At 36.9% G+C, this 20,701-nt stretch overlaps 1 protein-coding gene across 1 annotated transcript in view; it reads right to left on the bottom strand.

Annotated features, from left to right (window-relative positions):
- The window catches only part of cadps2 (Ca++-dependent secretion activator 2), a 249,958-nt gene that overhangs the window by 129,592 nt on the left and 99,665 nt on the right, over nt 1-20,701 (bottom strand). The window contains 1 exon segment of the mRNA XM_055155697.1: nt 9,440-9,772. Within this exon segment, the coding sequence (XP_055011672.1) occupies nt 9,440-9,772 (333 nt within the window).

The raw sequence follows: 20,701 nt of genomic DNA on the forward strand, positions 1-20,701 counted from the left end.
CTAAAATTACCAGCCCGAAGGAGGAGGAGACTGGGCGATGGCGGCACACTGGCTTTGTTACCATGACTGCTTTTATGTGCTTTTGGTAGCTGTGTCTTCTAATTCTGTAACATTTCTATGACAACTGGCGTCACAAGGAGCAGTTAATAATCAAGGTTCTGGATATGAAGCCAACTGTACCTGGGAGCAGAGGACTCACAGTAAACAGTAAATTATACAAAGCTGGAGTTTGTGATGATTTCCTTTGGTATTTTCAATGAGAAATTGAAAAATGTGCAATAATAATAATAATAATAATAATAATAATAATAATATAATATACTAGGGTTATTAAAAGTATTAAAAAGCAGATATTAATTGATAGTAAAACTAGTATCAAAACTAGATACTCATTTGAAAATGTATCCTGATGCTAAAAAAGTCACATTTACAGGACAACAACAAACCTTTTTGTGTTTTTTATTATCATCATGGTATCTAAATCGATATTGAGTACCAAGTCTATTCCTTAGCAGTAAAATTGAGTTTGAAATTCTAGTATCGTGACAAATATAATATATACTATACACTTGGACTACAAGATCACTGCTAGGGAAATTCCACTTGAAAGTACATACAGTATATTTAGATTACTACTAATAATGCTATGTTAGAACTCCTAATTTAGCTAATTTAGCTTCTATTTGTTATTCAGTGGGACAGGCCCACCAACTTCTCTCTATCAATACTATTAAAGCATTAACTTCTAAGAAACTGTCAACTGGTGTTTTTTTTCTGTTTGTTGAGGGCAAAGCCAATGACATCTACAGATGCAGCAGGGAAATGGAAAGTCACTGTATATGTACATGTATGCTCCATTGAGTGAATGACACAAGGGTAGAAACAAAGCAGTTTAAGGCTACAACAGTTAACTATTAGCATGGAGACTATTTGTGCTCTTATGAGTCCGGTGAAGGTGTGTGGACTTTGAAAGCACAGAGGAGCACTTCATGGAGATTGAGGACACCATCTCATGAATGACTTCAGCTTATGGCATGGAGCATTTTGAGCTTCTGACTATTAATGAATATTTAAAGATGCATTTTTAAGAGTAAAGAAGGTCTAAAAAAGGGCAATTTTGTATAATACGGCTTGATTTAATCTACGCATACCATGTGTGCTCTTTTTAAATAAGCACAACAGTGATGTTACTGGACTTAGGTTCAAGCTAATAATAGCCCCGTTGCAAAAACATGTAAGATAAAGAAAATCACACACGCACACAAAAAGAATCATATTAGTGGTTGCCAGATAGTTGGTTGGTAAAAAAGCAGCAATGAATGCTCTATTGCTTGAAAGTGTTTGTATACCTATTCTTATCTTGGTAATAATACCTGCAATTTTCATTATTACGCTTTATGTGTGTTAAGAGCTTCCAAGAGAACTTCTCTCTGTGAAGTCAATGAAGCTCTACTTTGATTTATCTTTTTAGAGTACCCAGAATTAATTTGACAATATAGAACAACAACAATATGAAAAAAAAAATCCACAAGCAGTCTGCACTGCTATTCTTAAAGTATGTGTCATTACAATAAATTTAGATGCCGTCTGTTGTGAGTTGGAGACTGCCAGTTTGAGTGACGTGTCCATATACACAGACCTTTATGGCACTTTCTACAGTCTGGTCTGTGGAGAATATCTTCAGAATCGTGTCCTCCAACATTCACAAACTGAACAAACCTGCTGCTCATGCTCATTATCAGATGAATGAGAGAGAAACTGTCGACATCAGCCACATAAAGACTTCACAATCAGCGAGGAGAGAAATAGTTTAGCAATTACTCAAAATTACTACCTGTTACATAGAAAAAAATCACCAGTAAATGTGCTCTTTTTAAAAGAGTACAATGGTGATAATGACTGCATTTAGGTTCAAGCTAACAAACAGCCCTGCCACAAATGCATGTGATAAAAATATGACAGAGAATGACTTCAAATAGCAATAATTTAAAAATAATCACATAAGTGGTTGCCAGATGGTTGGTAGAAAAACAAACAATGAATGTTCTATTGCTGTGTATGACGAAGAATGTTTTAATATGCCACAAATGCAACCCAGAGGCAAAAAGGCTTCTAGATAGAGAGTATTTTGAATTGTAGTTGTATTTTTATATAACAAAACAATAACAAACACTACTTCTGATTTGTAAATATTCTCTGACTTGCTTGGGATCCATAATACACACGTCTTCAAATACTTTGCAAAGATGTGAGTCTGGTCGTTGGTGAATCTGCCCATTTTCAGATGGCTGTGATTGACAGATGGATTAGCCAATCAGGGACTCACATAGTCTGTAGCAAAACAAATATGGCTGCTTATAAGAAAAAAAACCAACAAAAAAACATTGTTTTTAGAATTGCAAATCAAGGTTTTAGAATGACTTTCTTTCTTTCATTTACCCCCGTATCCATTAACCATTAACATAACAGAGCTTTTATAACTGCTGAGTCCACTGAGTGGGCGCAGGTCCATAAACAGCGGGTGAACTGTACGGAGAGGCTAAAGAGGAAATAACACTTTAAGTACTATCAATATTTTAGTAGTTATATTTTAACTTTATCCAAATGCAGGGCATGGCCATGGCTGATTTTCTAACAGAGATTGAACTCTGGGTTTTCAAATGTTAGCCTACTACAGTTTCCAAATAATTTCAAGATGGAAATGATGATGGATGGATGATTTTCAACAAAAAGATGAGAGTGACAAACTGAAAAATTGTTGACTAATACTAACTAGCTTGTGATTTGAGAGGGACTTGTTTAACAGCACAAATCAGCTCTTCTGTTATAACTAAATCAATTCTTTTTGCTCAAATTCTGTTCAAATTTCGCTCAGATTGAAGTCTAACTTGAGTAACAAAGCTTTAGCCTCCTGTTCCAGTCCAGGGAATTGACATTGACATCAATAACCTACAGCATTTGATAATTACATGCTTTTTTGGGGGCTTATTTCACAATATAAACATATCCCTCACTACTTTGAATTACCTCAACCTCAGACTAATGGAAATTCTATAGCAGACATTACCACAGCCAATCTTCAGACGATAGCTCATCCAACATTATAATCTAGAGTCCACACTCAATACAATTCAAGTATTCAGCAGTGTACCTCTGTTAAAATCTAATCAAGTTGTTTACATATCACCAAATGAGCCTGCATTAGCTGACACTGCAGTGAAAATGCATATTAGCAAATTTATAGGTGGGCAATAGAGTTGATGCTAGATGCCGGTTCAAGCTAATATAAAGGTTTGCATTTTGATTACAATGCACAAGACACATAAAAGCATTTGCAATAGGCTGACAGCAGCAAAACACAGCTCTGAACAGTCTTAATGTTGTGGATGGGGCATGTTAAAAGCCAGTTACTCCTCAGAGACATTTGTTTGAGCCCACAGAGAAGTTATTTACACTAATGCTGAAAGGAGACTAAGTATTATCTAGATGCAAAAAACAAACAAACAAAAATATTATGGGTTGTATAAAGGTGGGCAGAATATCCTCTACAGTACAATATCAGTATTGTTGAAATGAAATTAAACAGAATTTGCATCTGTAGCTTTTGCCATGAAGAACAGCCCCCACAGTGAAGTGTTTTAGTGTTTAGTGTTTTAGTGTCTCGTCATAAGATCCACTTTTACTCTGGTTTTTAACGCAGGGTGAGTTGTATGATCCTCTGTTGTCTTTTATTGTTTTGTTTTTTTAGATTTATTTAGTCTTATGGGCCTATTTCACTGTTTTATTTATTTGATTTATTTATGTATTAGATTAGTTAATTGTATTGTAGATTTTTTATTTCTCTATGTGCAGCACTTTGGACACCAACCTTGTATTCGCTGGCTCTGGTACATGCTCACTGCTCTATACTTACTGCATTCTCCAATGTTATTTTTTTAAATCAGTGATACATGTAGGATTTGGCATGCTGCACTATGTATCTGTTCAGGTGGCGTGTCCTCTACCTGCTTGATGTATGTTCCACAGTATGAAGTTAAACAAGCCGGTCATGTGCACAGTTCCTTGGCATAGATTCAAATTTCAGATTTGAGACTTGAGTTTCAGAATAATTATTGATTTCTACCTAGTTCAGTAAAGCACAGTATAGACCAAGCTTGTTTTTCCAAATGCATTCACAGCAGCACCATCTGTTCATTCATAACCAGGTGCCAAAAATGAAACAAATGCTGCTGGCCAAAGCTACAGGTTTGTGAGAAAAAATGAGTCCATGCCTGCAGCATTCTGACCAAAACAAACAGGGTGAAAAAGTTCAAAAAGTTCTCTTATTTGTTCTGGATCTATAAATAATATTTTCATTACTAGTGTGTACAAGCTCAAGCCACTGCAGGACTTCTGCCTGACTCTGGTAATGATCAGCGACAGTGACAACAAAGCTAGGCCAAAGCAATTATAATTAGAGATGGAACAAGACACAATTCCCGTAAGATAGATACAAGATTTGGTCCACTATGCCAATTTATAAAACATAATATAAACTATGCAGTTAACAATTGTGATCTCTCAATTTTTATTGTCATTGTGGCACTGCTTTTTGGAACCACTGCTTCTCAAGAGGCATAACTCACCAGTGTTTATCATTTTGTCCAAACGCAAACTAGTTCATTCTCATGTGTGCACAATCTTGTGGTAATTCTATTTTGCGAGATCTTGTAACATGAGATCTTATCCTACCCCTAATTACAATACAGACACATTTGGTCAGACAATAAATTAAATAAATAACTCAACCGTTGTAATTAGTTTGCTTGGAAAGCGAGTTCCTCCTACTTTCTGTTGAACACAAGAGGGTCCAAGTGCCCAATTTTGGGGTTGATCCAATCACAGCCACTAATTTGTAGCATGTGTCTTTCAAAAGTGGAAGACATCTCATCTTGAATATTCACAACAAAACCTTTCATCTCAGATTCATGTATTGTGATACTGCATAAATCAGCACTGTTTCTCTGTCCTCTGTATTTTTTTCATATTAAGTCGCCATGTTTGTTTTGACTTGAACAGACCAAATGTGAAGACAGCATTTCCAGACCACACGTCTTTGTAAAGTAAAAGTGTGTGGTCTTGGCTGCCCAGGTAAATGATCACTATGCAGTAATTTATAGGGTCAAATCTCTTTTTTGCACATCTTGAAACAGATGTGCAATACATCTGTTTAAGATATTTTCAAATTCATATAAATGATTTATAAATTAGTTATATAAGCAAGATCAATCAAAACACAAATTTAAAAAAAATCTACCATATTATTATAGCCATATCCTTACAGTATACTAGGCTTGTCAGATATTAAATTGATAAAAAACTAGTACCGAAACTAAATACTCATTTGAGCAGGTATCGACACTAAAAAGTCACATTCACCGGACAAAAATGAACCCTTCCTTAATAGATTTACAATGATCTTGAGCTGTGTCAGAACAAGTATAAGACCACATAGACAAGTAAAAACTCATGGACCACTATAGACCTACTTAGATTACTGAGGGTTTACACAGATATAAGGCTACATATTAATATAAAGGAACAAATGTACACCTGAATAAGCCTGACCAAAGAGACGGCTGAAAACGTGACCTCCATGTTCAGTGACATGAGCTGATGAGACGTTTGGAGGCCATTACTCAGCAGCAGCAAAGAGGATGCACAAGCTGTGAGGAATGACCAATGATGTGCCTATTATCTGGCAACACAAGGTCAACAAGACTAATATATAATGGACAATGCGACAAAGTCTGGGACAGGCTTTGAACAGAGAGAAACATTTCAGTACATTTATAGAAGAAAAATCAACACTTGAAAGAACTACTGGACAGAATTGACCTTGACCTCAGTTAAGGCAGCGAGCGTAAAACTTGCAATGGTAAAGAAATGGTGCCTGGCTTTGAACATGTTCTCCCAAGTCATGTATTGTATTTTACACTCATCCATCAAAAAAATATGAATAAGACATCCTCCAACTAAAACCTCATGACCAAACTTAGCTACAGATCTAGTGATGGGTCCTTAAAAACTCCAAAGTTGCTGCAAACTGCTCCTGACAGGTTTCACAAGTGACATTGTTGAAGGATGGGTCAAGTCTCGAGAAGAAGTTTAATATGGGACAACATAGAAACATTAAAGGTCACCATGCACTTTTCCAGATGGAGGGTCCATTTGCATGCTTCTCTCTGTGGAGTTGTTATTGCTTCATCTGGAATCTTCCACAGTATGACATCAACATTTTCTATCTCCATGGAGACAAGCAGGCCAAATTACAATTCAGATCTGAGCGAGAGGTGACTCCACTCACAGTAAGAATACAATAACAGAACATAGCATCAGCTTGTCCTGTATAAAACATGAGCAGAATATCCATGCATTTACTGTAGTTCATCCATGACTGCACACCCATCCCATAAGAATCCATGGACAACCTTTAACATTGACCTTTCAGTAAACCAAAGTTATGTTTGAGGGCCCTGCACGTCACACTGAACAAACAAACGTAGTACAAATACAGCTACACATAAGGCATATGGAGGGATAGTAAATAAAGATGGGATATTGGTAGAATTTGTTGACTCAGACATGTATTGACATAATATTCCCCAGATTTTACAGTGCTGATCCAAAACCAGAGTAAAAGCTGACAGGAGATCATTTTCATTTCATTTAAAGTAAATGTACATATTATCATAGTGATACAACTAAGTTAATACTAATGCATTCATTAAAAAGGCTAACTTTATGACATGAGGTCAAACAAGTCTTACAATACAAAGGATTGGTTAAATGGGGTTTTAATCCATGTTCCTAACCAATATCTTGTATCAGATTGAGCACCCCATACCAATAGTTATGCAGTATTCTACTTCATGTTTTTAACCATTAAGATATTAAATAATTATCAAAAATCAACCACATAAGACCTTGAAATATCATATTATTCCTAATTATACCTTATACATAAGACAAGGGATCATGAATTAGCAGAGTCAATCCCGGTTCAGACCTCATATAGACCTACGTCAGACTTGATAGTCTTAATCCTGGTTTAGACCTGGTTTAGTCCTCGTTTAGTCTTGCCCTATCTGCTGTAGTTCTGATCTGATCCTGGTCATTAAATGTACTTTACCTAGCTGAATCATGGCTTCTAGGCTTAGTCCTGCATTATGGATTTAGTCATATATTCAGTGTTTGTTATGCCTCCTATAGAAAACAACAACACTGTAGTCTGTATAATGTATTACAGAATTTTTCAAAATAGATTTTTATCATTTATTGAATTACCTAAACGATAAACAAACATTTATCACCATAAACGCTTTCATAAAACTGAATGAAGCAATGCAGCGGGCATGTCTACCCTAAGGCTTTTTCGCTCAGAGATTTAAATGGATTGACCTTCTTTGCCCGTAACTTTGACAGGAATTCAATATTGATCACATCAGAGTTTATACCTATATTAAACATTCATGAGTGACCCGACACAGTTCTACCACTGATTTAAGGCTTTAATCATATACGCATATTTATCTGTATTCAGTGTGGCTATGTAATGTGCGCTTAACAAATCTGCCTGTCACTGAGGAAAAGGCTGCTGACTATAGCGTGATGTTTACTGATGGAGCACAGGTGTCAATTTAAAGTCTAGATCCGCCCACAACACCGCTCAAGGTTAACGATACCGCGTGGAATGTCTGTATCAAAATCTCATCTGGTTTTGATCTAAAGTGAAATGAAAGAGACATACTACACCACATTGCATCATAAACACAAATGGTTTAGGTGTAGTGTAGAAAATAAGCAATAAAAATGAAAAGGGGAAAAGGTTATGAAAATAGACAGCTGGTTGATTTGCACATTTGAATAGGGTCAACAAGATTTCAAATAAACTTTATACATTGTAAATTTTCATATAACTATTCTATTCCAACATTGACAAAAAATAAACTCCCAACACAATTAACCCTCTGCCAACAACACCTGACTGTACAGCCTGCAGTATGAGCTCTTCTCATTACTTTTAATTATATGGAATACTTATGGCTAATCAAAGCTAATTTAGGACTTGGTAATGAGTTCATTTAAAAACAGAAAAAAAAATCTGTCAGTTGAAAAATTGTATTGTTATTTTGATGTATTTAGTTTGTTGCAATATTGATTATTGCATCAGGCAATATCAATACTTTTGCAACATATTTTGCAGCCTGCAGTCCTACTCAAATATGCTTTACATTGTATTATTAATGTATATTCACTCCGAAGTCGCAGGTACCCTAGGGAAGATCTCTAACCACCTGAGCCACTGTCGTCTCATGTGTACTTTGCATGTTCTATCTGTGTTTTGGTACTACACGAAGTGTGATATGGGTCCCTGGGCGCTGGACCTGTCTGGCTGCCATAGTGGTAATGGACACATTTTGCCCACAGGCACAATATCTTTACATCGGCTGTGAAACACATTCACTGTATGCATACAGCACATGTCCAACATCGGATTGGACTGCTCACATATCTGAAAGTAAACAGTACATATTAAAATGTCTCCGTGTGGGCACAGATGGAGCTTTCTGATGCCACACAGCGTCTCTTTGAGAGATCAAGTTAACAGGAGGTGCCAATCAAATTACACGAACCACTGTGCCTCAGAAAAAGCAGTTATGAAACCAAAAGAAACAGAGTTTACATAATCATGGATGGTACAAGGCAGCCTTTCACTGTCCATTTTGAGGCCAAGGAAATGTTAAACTAGAAACAGAATTACAAGATTTATCTAAGGATCTATCTTTCTAATCTATTTTATACTACTGTTAATCACAGGCAGGGTCACAGCAAGAGCAGGTTTGTGAGTGCTAAACAGTGCTGGTTAGATAAACTTAAATACACGCATCCCCCTTTAGTGGTTTGTAAATTGGGGGATATAGAAAAACACTGAGCAGTGAAGTTAAAAGTGCAACTTTTCTTTTGGGGGTTCCACAACCTGCGTGTCTCTGAGGAGATGCTATTGCTTTGCTTGTAATGTTCCACAGTACCACATTAAAATGCCTATTTCACATTTATTCAATTATGAGTATTTTAATTGCCAAAAAATGCTTTGAAAAACATTTATTCTTGCAGTAAGTGGTCACCTCTTGACAGATCTGACATGTAACACAGATTATTGCTTCAGCTGTTGTGTCAAGTATATAAAACATCCCAGGCAACATAATAACATCTCTACAGAAACAAGCAGGTGGTGGAAACTTTACCAAAAAGTTACATAATGAAGCTTTAAATGCAATCTGGCAAATGCAGTCAAACTAACAGTTTTGATAAAGAATTATAATGTACTGGTTCTTATTGTTGTTAAGCTGAGCGTTGCATTCATCACATGTGCTGTAAACATGGCAAAGCTGCTCACCTGACAGGCATTGTAGAGCAGCTGATGTTCAAACTTCCTGATGCCGAGGATTTGCTGAAACATCTCATAGAGCTGCTCTTTACTGAGGATGAGCTCAGACACTGCACTGAGATGAGCCCTCTGAGGCCCACGCCGCAGCTCCTCGTCCCCCCTGTAGATGGCGTCATACTTGGCGATCCAGGAGCTCAGCACGGTCTCTTTGCTCAAACCGTCGATCTCAGGCAGGCTGCGGACACGGCGCTCAATGTTCTTCTTAAAAACCTCCCTGAAGTCATTGGCCGAGCATCCTCCGCTTTGGACCATCCGAGACACACGCTCACTCTTCAAGAAACCCTGTACATGAGACAAAAGAGGACAAAATAAACTAAATCTACCGTCATGCACAACAAAACTTTTACCGCTGTGGGAATATGACAACAAAATTAAAACACCATTCATCTTCATAAACCCATGCTTTCCAGATGGTAGCAATACATATACTACTTTTTGTCTGATGAATAAAGATAGATATTTGTTAAACTGGAATGGTGGTGCCACAGGAAGGGTGACCAACATGAACATAGCCCCTCAAACTTTTTCATTTTAGTTTTCAATTTAAGTATTGAAATGAATGAACACATATGGAATATAAACAAAAAATAACTGAGGCATTTAAATCAGATTCATCAGAATAAATTTGGTAAAAGATACTGAAAACTGAATGTAAAGCTTTTGAAACATAACCAGCATCACTAGGCATTAGAATTGACTCCATCACGTCATACCACTTTTCTTTCACTCTGTATACTCCCATCAATAAACCAATACAAGCATGAGGCAGACTTACGTAACACACTAAAGATGCTGTGGATCTGCTAATGTGTTTTATTGATGTTTTTTCACATTTCTAGACTATTGCAGGGAACTATGATGCAGAGGAAGCAGTACCAGGATTCCCCACTGATGAAGGTCAGAAAGAGGCTAATGTGATGGGATTGACAAATGTTTCAGTAGCCCTAAAGCTAGATGACTCAAAAACTTGTCCATTGCATTAACTAGCCAACTTTTTCCCCTCAGAAAGTTTGTTGTAAAAGGAAACTTTGTGACAATCAGACTGTTACTCATACTCATCTAATTATAAAATATCACTTCCAAACTCAAACTAAGAAAGAGCCATGTGAGTGAGGAGAGAGATGAGAGGTAATGGGCTGTCCAAGGGTGGTCTAGCTTGCTTCACTTTTCTATATTAAAAAGCAGTTCTAAAGCTTTTCTCAAGTTACACAAGTTCCCACAAAATTTAGACATGTGAATACCATAAATGTGAATATACCAGATGAAAATAGGTAAAAAAGGACATAAATTTTGATCATTTTGAAAGCTATAGGTGCTCTGCCAGCTGAACTTAAGCAGTCTGTTATTACATTGCACTCTTTTGGAAAAATCCTTTCTGGGCAGGAAGGATGTTTTTGTACCAATGAGTGGCCACTAATCCAACTCGAAACAGCTCTAAACTCCCAGGACCCTATCCTGGGAATAAGTTAGACAGATTTAAACATCTAAAACTCCTCTTACAATCATTTCAAACAAGGCTGCTAACCTGGGCAGTATTTGGGGGATTTAAAAAAGTGACAGTGGGTCTGGAGAGATAAGGAACAGTGTGATTGGTCTAACACATATCCAGATTTCTAACTCCGCCCCTGCAGCCTGGAATTGGCCACAGTGTCCACTAGAGCTAGGGCACACTCATGTTTATACAATTTTGACCACAAAGCTGCACATATACATAGAGTGCACAACAATGTCCAAAAAAGGACAAATAAACAATGTGATTTAAACACAATGTACACAGCTTAGCAGCGAAAATGTTTATATATAATAAAATAAACATTATAACATTACAACCAACTAACAATACTAGTACAGTAACCAAAAACAAAATGTGACCAAACTGTGGAAGGTTGTTCATTCCAAAAGACACAATAATCAAATCAATCAAGGTTATTTTTCAATGAAAGAAAAATTGGTTTTCCTAAAAACGAAAAGGTTTTGGACAGAGAACAATGGAGAGAATAAAATGTTCTCAACTGTGAGTGACCGAGATGGTAGAGGACTGGGCGTCCTGAATTCAAAAGTCACAGGTTTCTAATGAAACACAAGTATGAAACTGAAGCAGCTTTGTTGGTGTGAGCCTTTGTAACACGTGTGAAGCAAGCCTTGAGCATGTAGTGAGAACAGACGGAGGACAGACCACCGGCCTGACACCAACTGCAAAAATCCAAGGCTCAACAATTCTGGGAAAATATAATTGTGATTTTTCAGACAGATATGGTAATATTAAGACAGTAAGACAGTGACCGCCCATTCCCCAGGACCAGAAGTAAATTTTCTATTCATTTTTATAATATTAAAAGGTTGAAAGCTTACTTAGGGCTAATCAGCTATGTGGTAACTAATAACCACAAGAGTTAAAATTTGATATAAAATCTGTTTCTGAAACTTGATAATAGGGCCTGACAGATATATATCGGCTGGCTGATATTTTAGACATATCGGCCTAAATCTAGCCAATATGTGCCGATAGTCCATGTGAGCAGGTTACACCTTGTTATAAAGTTTAAACTCTCTATATTAAGTCCATTTAATCCTATTTACGGAGAGCTAGAGAGATGTCCTAATATATGAAACGGCATCACTATTTATCAGGAGTAATTCACTGGCTTTAAATGCTCTTGTGTCTGATATACGATACTGAGAATAAATAAAAGTTAACTTCAGATCAGTTTAGGCCAGCAGCAAAAAAACATGCAGCAGGCATGTTTTTATCAAAGCGCAAATGCGGATACAAAGGATTGTCCCACAGACAGAGGACACACGCATCTGTTGTCAACATGCTGGATTATATTCTTTTTATGGACAATCATTTTGAGTCAGGATTAAAAGGACACTTATTTGTGAAGACTTGTGATCTGAGAGGTGCCTGTAAGAGAGGTGAGTATTGCAAATGCTTTGGTTTTGAAGTTACTGTTTGTTCTCTCTCATTGGTTAGCACTTAGCTGCTATAAGCTATTGGCTGTTTTATTGGGATCATACTGGATCCAAAATAATCCATATCGGTTGGGCCCTACTTTATAAACCACTTAATTATTAAAATATGCATAACAGCGTTATGGATATTAGTTGTCTTGAACTTGATCTTTTAGTATTTGAAATTTTTGAAAAGTCTATCACAAAAATGTATGGAAAATTTGTTTAGTCTGAATCAGAGTTTGCTTGTCTTCATTCACACCTGAAATAAAATCTGAACTTTCATGGGAACCAAAGTCCAGTCCTTTTTAATCAGACTAAAGCCTGTAGGTGTGAATACTCAGATTCTAAAGCTATTCAGGAAAGTTTCATTTTGTCCTGTGAATTAACCCTAATCTGAAATCTTGTATCTTGTTTTCAGTACTAGTTTTAGTATCATAGTATTGAATTTTCAATACTTTTACAAAAAATAAATTCAAGTGCATTTAATCTTTCAGCCAAACATTTTAGCATTCACTATCCCATCCATTCATACATTGAAGAGTACTACAAACATACTCAGATTTCAGACAGATATCCAAATGGTCCCACTGTCATGTTGAGTGCTCTTATCTTTCATAAGTCTAACAGCAGATATATTGTAAACTCAGTCATGATCTGAGTTGTGTTGTTCATCTAGTCCATCAGCGCAGCCTAAAGCAGTAATTATTCAATAAGAGAGACAGGAGTGAAGATGGACTAATGGAGGAACCGCCAGCTCATTTCAAAGGAGCACATTATTTTTGCATGGCACAATGATTACGGTTTTCAAAATGGCTGATTGGTTTTGCACCCAAATTCAAATGGACTGCGGATGGATCCCACTGCACGGTCTGAGACAAGAATAATGATGTTGCTAACACCAAATGGAAAAGAAGACAGTAGCTACTTACAAAAAACAAACTTCATGCCAAGGAGGGAGATACATCAGTAAATGTATAATATTGTAATGATCTAATATTTCGCATTGACACCTTTTGTTGTTCTTGTAACTATGTCATTGTTAAAGGTGCACTGTGTAACTTTTTGGGGGATTCATCACGTGCATGTTTCTATGGATATGCTCTGAGTGGAATGTTACACAGTATGACATTATACAGCTCAACCTTACACTTATTAAATTACAGGTGGGGTTAAAGCTCAAAAATACCTAGAAAAACAGGCATTATAAATTCTGTGGTTGCCTCTCCACAGATCTTACCTATAATTTGGTCTGGTTTGGTTTCCATGAAGATAGAAAGGTTTAATACCATACTGTGAAACATTCCAGACAAAGCAATAACACCTCCACAGAGAAAAGCATGTGACGGCCCTACACCAGAAAAGTTACACAATGCACCTTTAATGTAGCTTTTGTGGGAGACATTTGGTTGCTATGCCAACAAGTTTGATGGTTCGACTTGTCAATTACTGGTCAGTTAGGGAAATGGCTCTAATGAGCTGAGTGTTGTTGTAGTCCCAGTGTTCAAATTACAATTTTAAGTCTAGCTTTTTAATTGCCCTGGAAAAGTTACTTAAAATAGAAAATAAAATATAACTAATTGGCAGTGAAATTACTCAAATTCAAAAGTCATAATTATGGACTTTTTGGCATGTATCTTTTTACCTCAAACTTCTTCAAACTTCTATTTCCATATATTTCATAGTGATATCTGAAACTTGACACTTTAAATTAATTAAAACTGAAATGCCATAAAATGCTCTATATTTACTGGATCTGCAAATTTTATTACTTGATTTGAGTTGTTACTGTAATACTCTTGTACAAACATTATTTTTCTGCCACAAACATCTGAAATGCAGTAGAATCACTCATTTATCAATTTTAGTATTAAATAAGATAATACTAGGCCTATTAATCCTTATGGTCACTCTAGTCACTCTTGCCATCAATAAGCCAATACTGACATGCAACTGGCCACTTTTCACAGTCCCCCCCCATGCAGGTGCATTTAAGTGTTCAAATGACAATGGGACAGATGACGTAGTAGAGGAAGTACTAGCAGGAATCCCCAATATTGACATATAGCACCATGAGTCAAGTTCAGTGTTTAGTACGACTTGAAAAAATATCTCTGAGAAGTCTGTGCAAGAGGCAAGAGAGGAGCACGCTATTCTTGTGTACAGCTCACTTAGACTTAGGCTTAGACAAACTTTATTAATCCACAAGGGAAATAAATTGGGCACTGTATTTTACAAATAACAATAGATTATAGTAGCAAATAACAGAAATCTAAATTGTAATAATAAATTCAAAACATACAAAAAAAAAAAACACTATCACACTATTACACATAGGCTATTGCTCAGTGATATTATGAATAATGAACATACGCACTGCAAGAGACTCATAATACTGAAAATACCTGATCACTGACAATAAATTGTGAGAAATCTATTTAAAATTCCAAATGATCTACATAGCTTTTGGTCACTTTTTATTCTTTGATCATCCACCTCATATTTGTGTAGCTCTGAACATAAAAACTTATGATAAATGTGGCACAGGTTACAGCGGGCTCTGACTAAGCACTACACGCATCTCACTTGATTTTTGTTGGATTAAAAACAAAATAAAAGTGAGGTCAGTTCCTTGTTTGTGAGTTTAAGTTTGCATTACAAAAGTGCACAGAAGTTCCTGAGTGATTGTCTCTATACATGCCACCAAGTAGTGTCTAATTTTCAGTCCTTTGGTTCCCCTATTGAACTTACTGGTAATACTTTTCCTTTTGTTATGATAATATCAATAAACAATAGAAGTGTCCAGTACAATTTACATGACAATGGTGTTTGTTTCTCCTACAGTATAACATTTTCAAAGTCAGAGACCAAGGATTGAGTTCATTTGTGCTACGCATTACTGATGTTGTGAACCAAAACAATCGGATTAAAAAGAACAAAATTGAATTCAATCTCACTTGATAAGACACATTAGATTGGGATCACATGACACATCACATTCTAGCATTGGGGGGGAGTGGGGTTGGGTAGTCTGAAGCCTGGACCAATGCATACTCGCTTTTGGGTGGACTCTTTTATCAATGTTTTACCTAAGTTCAGAGGTGATGTTGAGAGGAAAGACAAAGCGAACTCTTTCTGTTGTTCAGGCTTGTTTTGATTACCCATGTTTAGACCAGAGTCTTGATTTGGCTCAGTTCAGTCATTTGGATGAATCAACATTATAGCCTAAAGTGATATTCAACTGGCTCATTGCAATAAATGGATGCTTTAGACCTGATGTGACTAAACCAAAATCCGATCCAATCCACTTTATTTCCAAAGTGCTGCATAATAATAACAACAATAATAAAATGATAAAATAAACTACCAAAATAATCATACTAGTCTTAAAATAATAAAAACAGTAAATTAAAATAAAAGCAAATTCACAGAATAATAATAAAAAAAATAAAACCAATAAAATACATAAAAAATAAATAAAATAAATAAAAGACACAGAGGACCACACAACTTATGCAGTGTTAAAAGCCAGAGAATAAAAGTAGGTCTTAAAAGAGACTTAAAACACTCCACTGTGGGGGGTGATCGAATGTGGAGGGACAAAGCTTTCCAGAGCTTAGGGCCAACCACAGAGAAAGCCCTGTCCCCCCTGGTTTTAAGTCTCGTCTTGGCACCACAAGCTGGAGCTGGCCCTCGGACCTCAGAGTGCGTGCGGGGGTACAAATCTGAATGAGGTCCGAGACGTACTGTGGTGCCAGTCCATTCAAAGCTTTAAAAACAAACAATAAAATCTTAAAATCAATTCTAAAATTAACAGGAAGCCAGTGCAAAGATGCAAGGATTGGAGTAATGTGCTCTCTCCTTTTGGTTCCTGTTAAAAGTCATGCTGCAGAGTTTTGGACTAACTGTCCAAACTAACTAACTGTAAAATAAATAAAATGTGCTTTAAAATTTGAACATGTTTGACTGACTACCCCTGGAGTCTAGTCTCGTTTTTCTGCAATGCACACCAGGGATGTGCAATAGATCGGTAACTGTATCAGTATCACTGTAGATCCTTGATAACAATATTCAATACCAATGTTTTTTTCATGTTGCTATAGTCTCTGAGTGTTATTTTCGAACAGACTAATGAGTCATAATGGAAACAGAGAAGCATTATAAGACTGCATTTTTACACAAACATGTAACAAGTTTTACAAAAGAGAAAAGTTTATTTGTAAATTTGTAAATGGGCCTTGCTATGGATTTTAAACGCAAAATATCAGTATCAGCTCAAACAATCCATATCGGCCCATCCCTAGTGCGCCCTTCAGCATAGCATTCAGCCTCAACTAGTGATGATAGAAGTGGCTAAGCAAGACTGAAAATCAAAGGAAAATCTGACATCTTAAATCAATGTTATGTCCCAAGAAACACATGGAAACCCACAGTGTGTGTCAGTCTTGGTCTTGCCCCCCCGTTGGACCTCTGGGATATCCTGAGTCCCACAGAGACCCCACTGAGTTCTGATGTTCCTGATGAGTTCCAATGTTCACTGAGCTGATCCAACACACATCAACGCATTCACACAGACAGGGCACCGAGTTTACAAAAGTCATTCAAGTCTCAAGTCTCACCACACAATTCACTGAATGCATGTATTTTACCATAAACAAACATCTCAAGCACCGTCTAATGTTATTTATGCAGGGAAATCAAAACTGAAATCGTGTCGTTTAAGGGAGTAAAGTGAGATGGATAGCCACAATTGAGCCTTGGGTATTATAAAAATCTAAACAAGTTCATTTCAAATTTATGACCAAGCACTTTTATAACTTTTTTGTAACTTTTCAGGCAATATAGCGCTAATGGAGACAAATAGCTGTACTCACATAGGACACTCATCATATTAGTTTGAAAAATAAACACTGAGGGATAAGTGACTCTGAAGTGTAGCACTGTGCAATCATTCACATTTTAATTGTGTTTGTCAATATTACATAATCAAAAAATAGTGTCATAAAAAAAGAGAACAATGATGAATTTTATTTTGTTCTCAACGATATGGGTGCTAGTTCTGCCCAGCAAAACATAAAGCAAACGCCCTTGTCTAATATGGCATTTAAAAACAGGACCTGAACTGGAAATACATTCATGAAAACATATTTTGCTTTTATCTTTTATATAGTTATAATCTATGGCACACATATATCATCATTAAAGAGGGGGTATTATCCAAAATCTTTTTTTTCTTTTTTTCTGAGATTTTCCACCATGTTAAAGCATTGTTCCCTCATCAAAAAGTTGCCTCAAGAGGTATTAGACGTCATCCATATTTCATATTTGGGTGATTTCGTGATCTCTCCCAGGCCCTGTTCAAACCCTCATTAGGGTTAGTTATAAGATTCTCTCCAATGCTCAGTTCAGAAACCTACGTCATCTATGCTCCTGCACAATTATCCACAAATATACAAAAGTTGTTGTGTACAAAAGTGAACACACTTGACAAACCGAATGCAATGTGTAGTAGTTTCATTAGTGGGATACCTACTGCTTGTGTTGTGATATAGTGCAGACAGCAAAGGGAGGGTGGACTCAGAGCAAAACAATAAAGGGCAACAAGCTCATCTAAATAGTAATGTGTTAGCAGTTAATACACCATAATAAAATACTCCCTCTTTATATGGCTCCTTTAAAGTATTTTACTCATACAAGTTAACTTTTTGCTGTAGGCTCATAGACTGTATAAAAAAGTGGACTAAGCGAGCATGACGTCACCCATAGTGTTCAGTGCCACTCAAATGAAGCTCGCGATGCTAATGGTTACAGGAGCGAATTAGGAGCCAGGCTCTCTATTATGAACATAATCTTTTTGATGGACAAAAAGTAAAAAAAAAACCCAAAAGACTGGGATCATGTAGAGCGGGTTAATACGAACATTTTAAGACCAAAATGACGAGGCTCACAGCAGCAGTTACAGAGAGAGGGACTACAATATTCCAGTGTAAGTTAATGGGAGGCAGAGCAGAAGGAGCCGGAAGAGCCTACATGTGAACTTCCTATTAGGAACATGGCAGCTAGCATGTTAGCTATGTCCATTTATATATACAGTCTACGTGTAGGCTACATAAATATCTGTATAAAGTAATACATAAGCATAAGCAAAAGAAAATTTCATTTCTGTCAACTGGACATCCAAGCAGCTTCTGGGCAGATTGCTGGTGGACACAACCGTATATTTGCCTGAAGGGAGGAGCTAACTACATTGAAACTACAATGAAACTAACGCACTTATTTGTTTGCAGTTTTTGTATGAAGTAATCGTGATTTCAAAGATGGAAAAATTGTATTGAGTGTAATATTGATTAATAGGCAACAGTCTACAGCCTGAAATAGAAGCAATCCTGGTGTGCTAAATATGAGATAGTCTCCCACTCTATAGGCACTTGGTCGGCCATCTTGTCTGGCAGCATAAATGTCAGGCGTTATTACTAATGAATGGACCAGCAGGGTTCCTCACTCCCCACTGCGGGAGTTAATTGGGGCTTTTAAATGGCACTAAATTATTTACAGCCAGCAGAGCCCCAGTAGAGTCAGAGAGGGAGGGAGACAGGTCTGAAGAAACCAATAGGGGCAATTACAGTATATGAGGTGTATTAAAAATGATTGAGAGGTTAATCACTAGGAATCTATCAATTGGAAGGGTTTATCAATAGCACAGGTCAATGTGCTATTGATACATTTCAGACAGTTTCTGATGGTAGAGCTCTATCAGTCTGATTTAACCCATTTATTGAATAAGTTTGATCACATACCGCAGACTGTAACAGAGGTGGGACCAATTCGTTGTTTTGCAAGTCTCAAGTAAGTCTCAATTTTTTTACCTCAAGACTGAGTCAAGTCCCAAGTCAAAGACAGGCAAGTCCAAGTCAAGTCTAAGTTGTCTGCTTTGAGCTTCAAGTCATTTCAGGTCTTTAAACCAAAGTACCACATATAGCTTAGATTTAAACAATTTATATGAATTTTAAGATAAACAGTACTTAAAAAGTCATAGTATATTTATATATGAGTATTTATAAAGTATTTATAGAACAGTTGTAGAAACGTTTCCTTTTTAAATGTCTTGACAAGATCTTAGAGCGAATCATTAGTTTCAGAACAGAACAAATTCAGATTTAAAAGTCTTCACAAGTCACAGGCCTCAAGTCCGAGTCAAGTCCTAAGGCTTAGTCTATTTTATCAAGTCAAGTCTCAAGTCCTAAAAATAGTGACTCAAGTGTGACTCGAGTCCAAGTCACGAATTGCAAGTCCCCACCTCTGGACTGTATATATAAATGGACATAACTAACGCACTAGATACCACATTCCAAATAGGAAGTTCGGTCGGGCTCTTCCAGCTCCTTCTGACCCCTACTCCCATTGACTTACATTGGAATATTGTTGCCCCTCTCTCTGTAACTGCTGCTGTGAGGTTCGTCATTTCTTCTTCAAATTTGCTCCTGGGTGACGTCGCACTCTCTCAGTCCACTTTTAATGCAGCGTGCTTTGATGGTGCAGGATTTCCATTTGGAATTTCGCCACAAGAAAAGGGTTCAAGTCTTGCTGATGCCTTGCCCAGATTGTACGTAAGTTCTGTGTCATATGAATAGCATTTATTAGTGTTATGTGTGTTTAATGGTGTTTGAACACTTGATTAGTCGATACAAAAAGGCTCGCGGCCTGGCTCCGCCTTGCCCGGCGCTCCCCATTTGTTTTACCATGTGTGCCTTCCATATTTACTTGTCCTGTGTGCTACCTGGCGCCTGATTGGTGGGGTGGGGTCCCGTCGCTGTTGGGCGTGTCCGACGTTCATCGTGCCTGGTGTTACTTTCCTTTGTCCCTAGCACTGGTTCGTAACAGTACAATACAATACTTGTGTTTTCTTCTTCTATTTGAGGTGCAATTCTTCTGTGCATTTTGGTTAAAGAACCCATATTACACCATTTCCTGATCTATGTTATAATGCTATTGCTTCATCACAAACATACTTGGAGTTGTGTTTTGTTTCATTCACACGTGTTTAACTCACAAACTCTGCATATTTAGACTGAGTTCTTCTCTCAAACTGAAAATACCCTGTTCCACCTTGTGATGTCATGTAGTAATACAGGAATTGTGCCACTGTGTTTTTAAACTCCATACATGCTCACCCTACAATCATTTGGGTAATTACAGCCTAATCTCTACTGAACAAAAGGTAAAAGGGAGCTCTTAACTTGAAAACTACCACTACATGAC

The sequence above is a fragment of the Boleophthalmus pectinirostris genome, unplaced genomic scaffold (genome assembly GCF_026225935.1).
Source record: "Boleophthalmus pectinirostris isolate CB_2022bp ecotype Guang Dong unplaced genomic scaffold, ASM2622593v1 HiC_scaffold_2, whole genome shotgun sequence".
In the NCBI taxonomy this organism is placed as follows: Eukaryota; Metazoa; Chordata; class Actinopteri; order Gobiiformes; family Gobiidae; genus Boleophthalmus; species Boleophthalmus pectinirostris.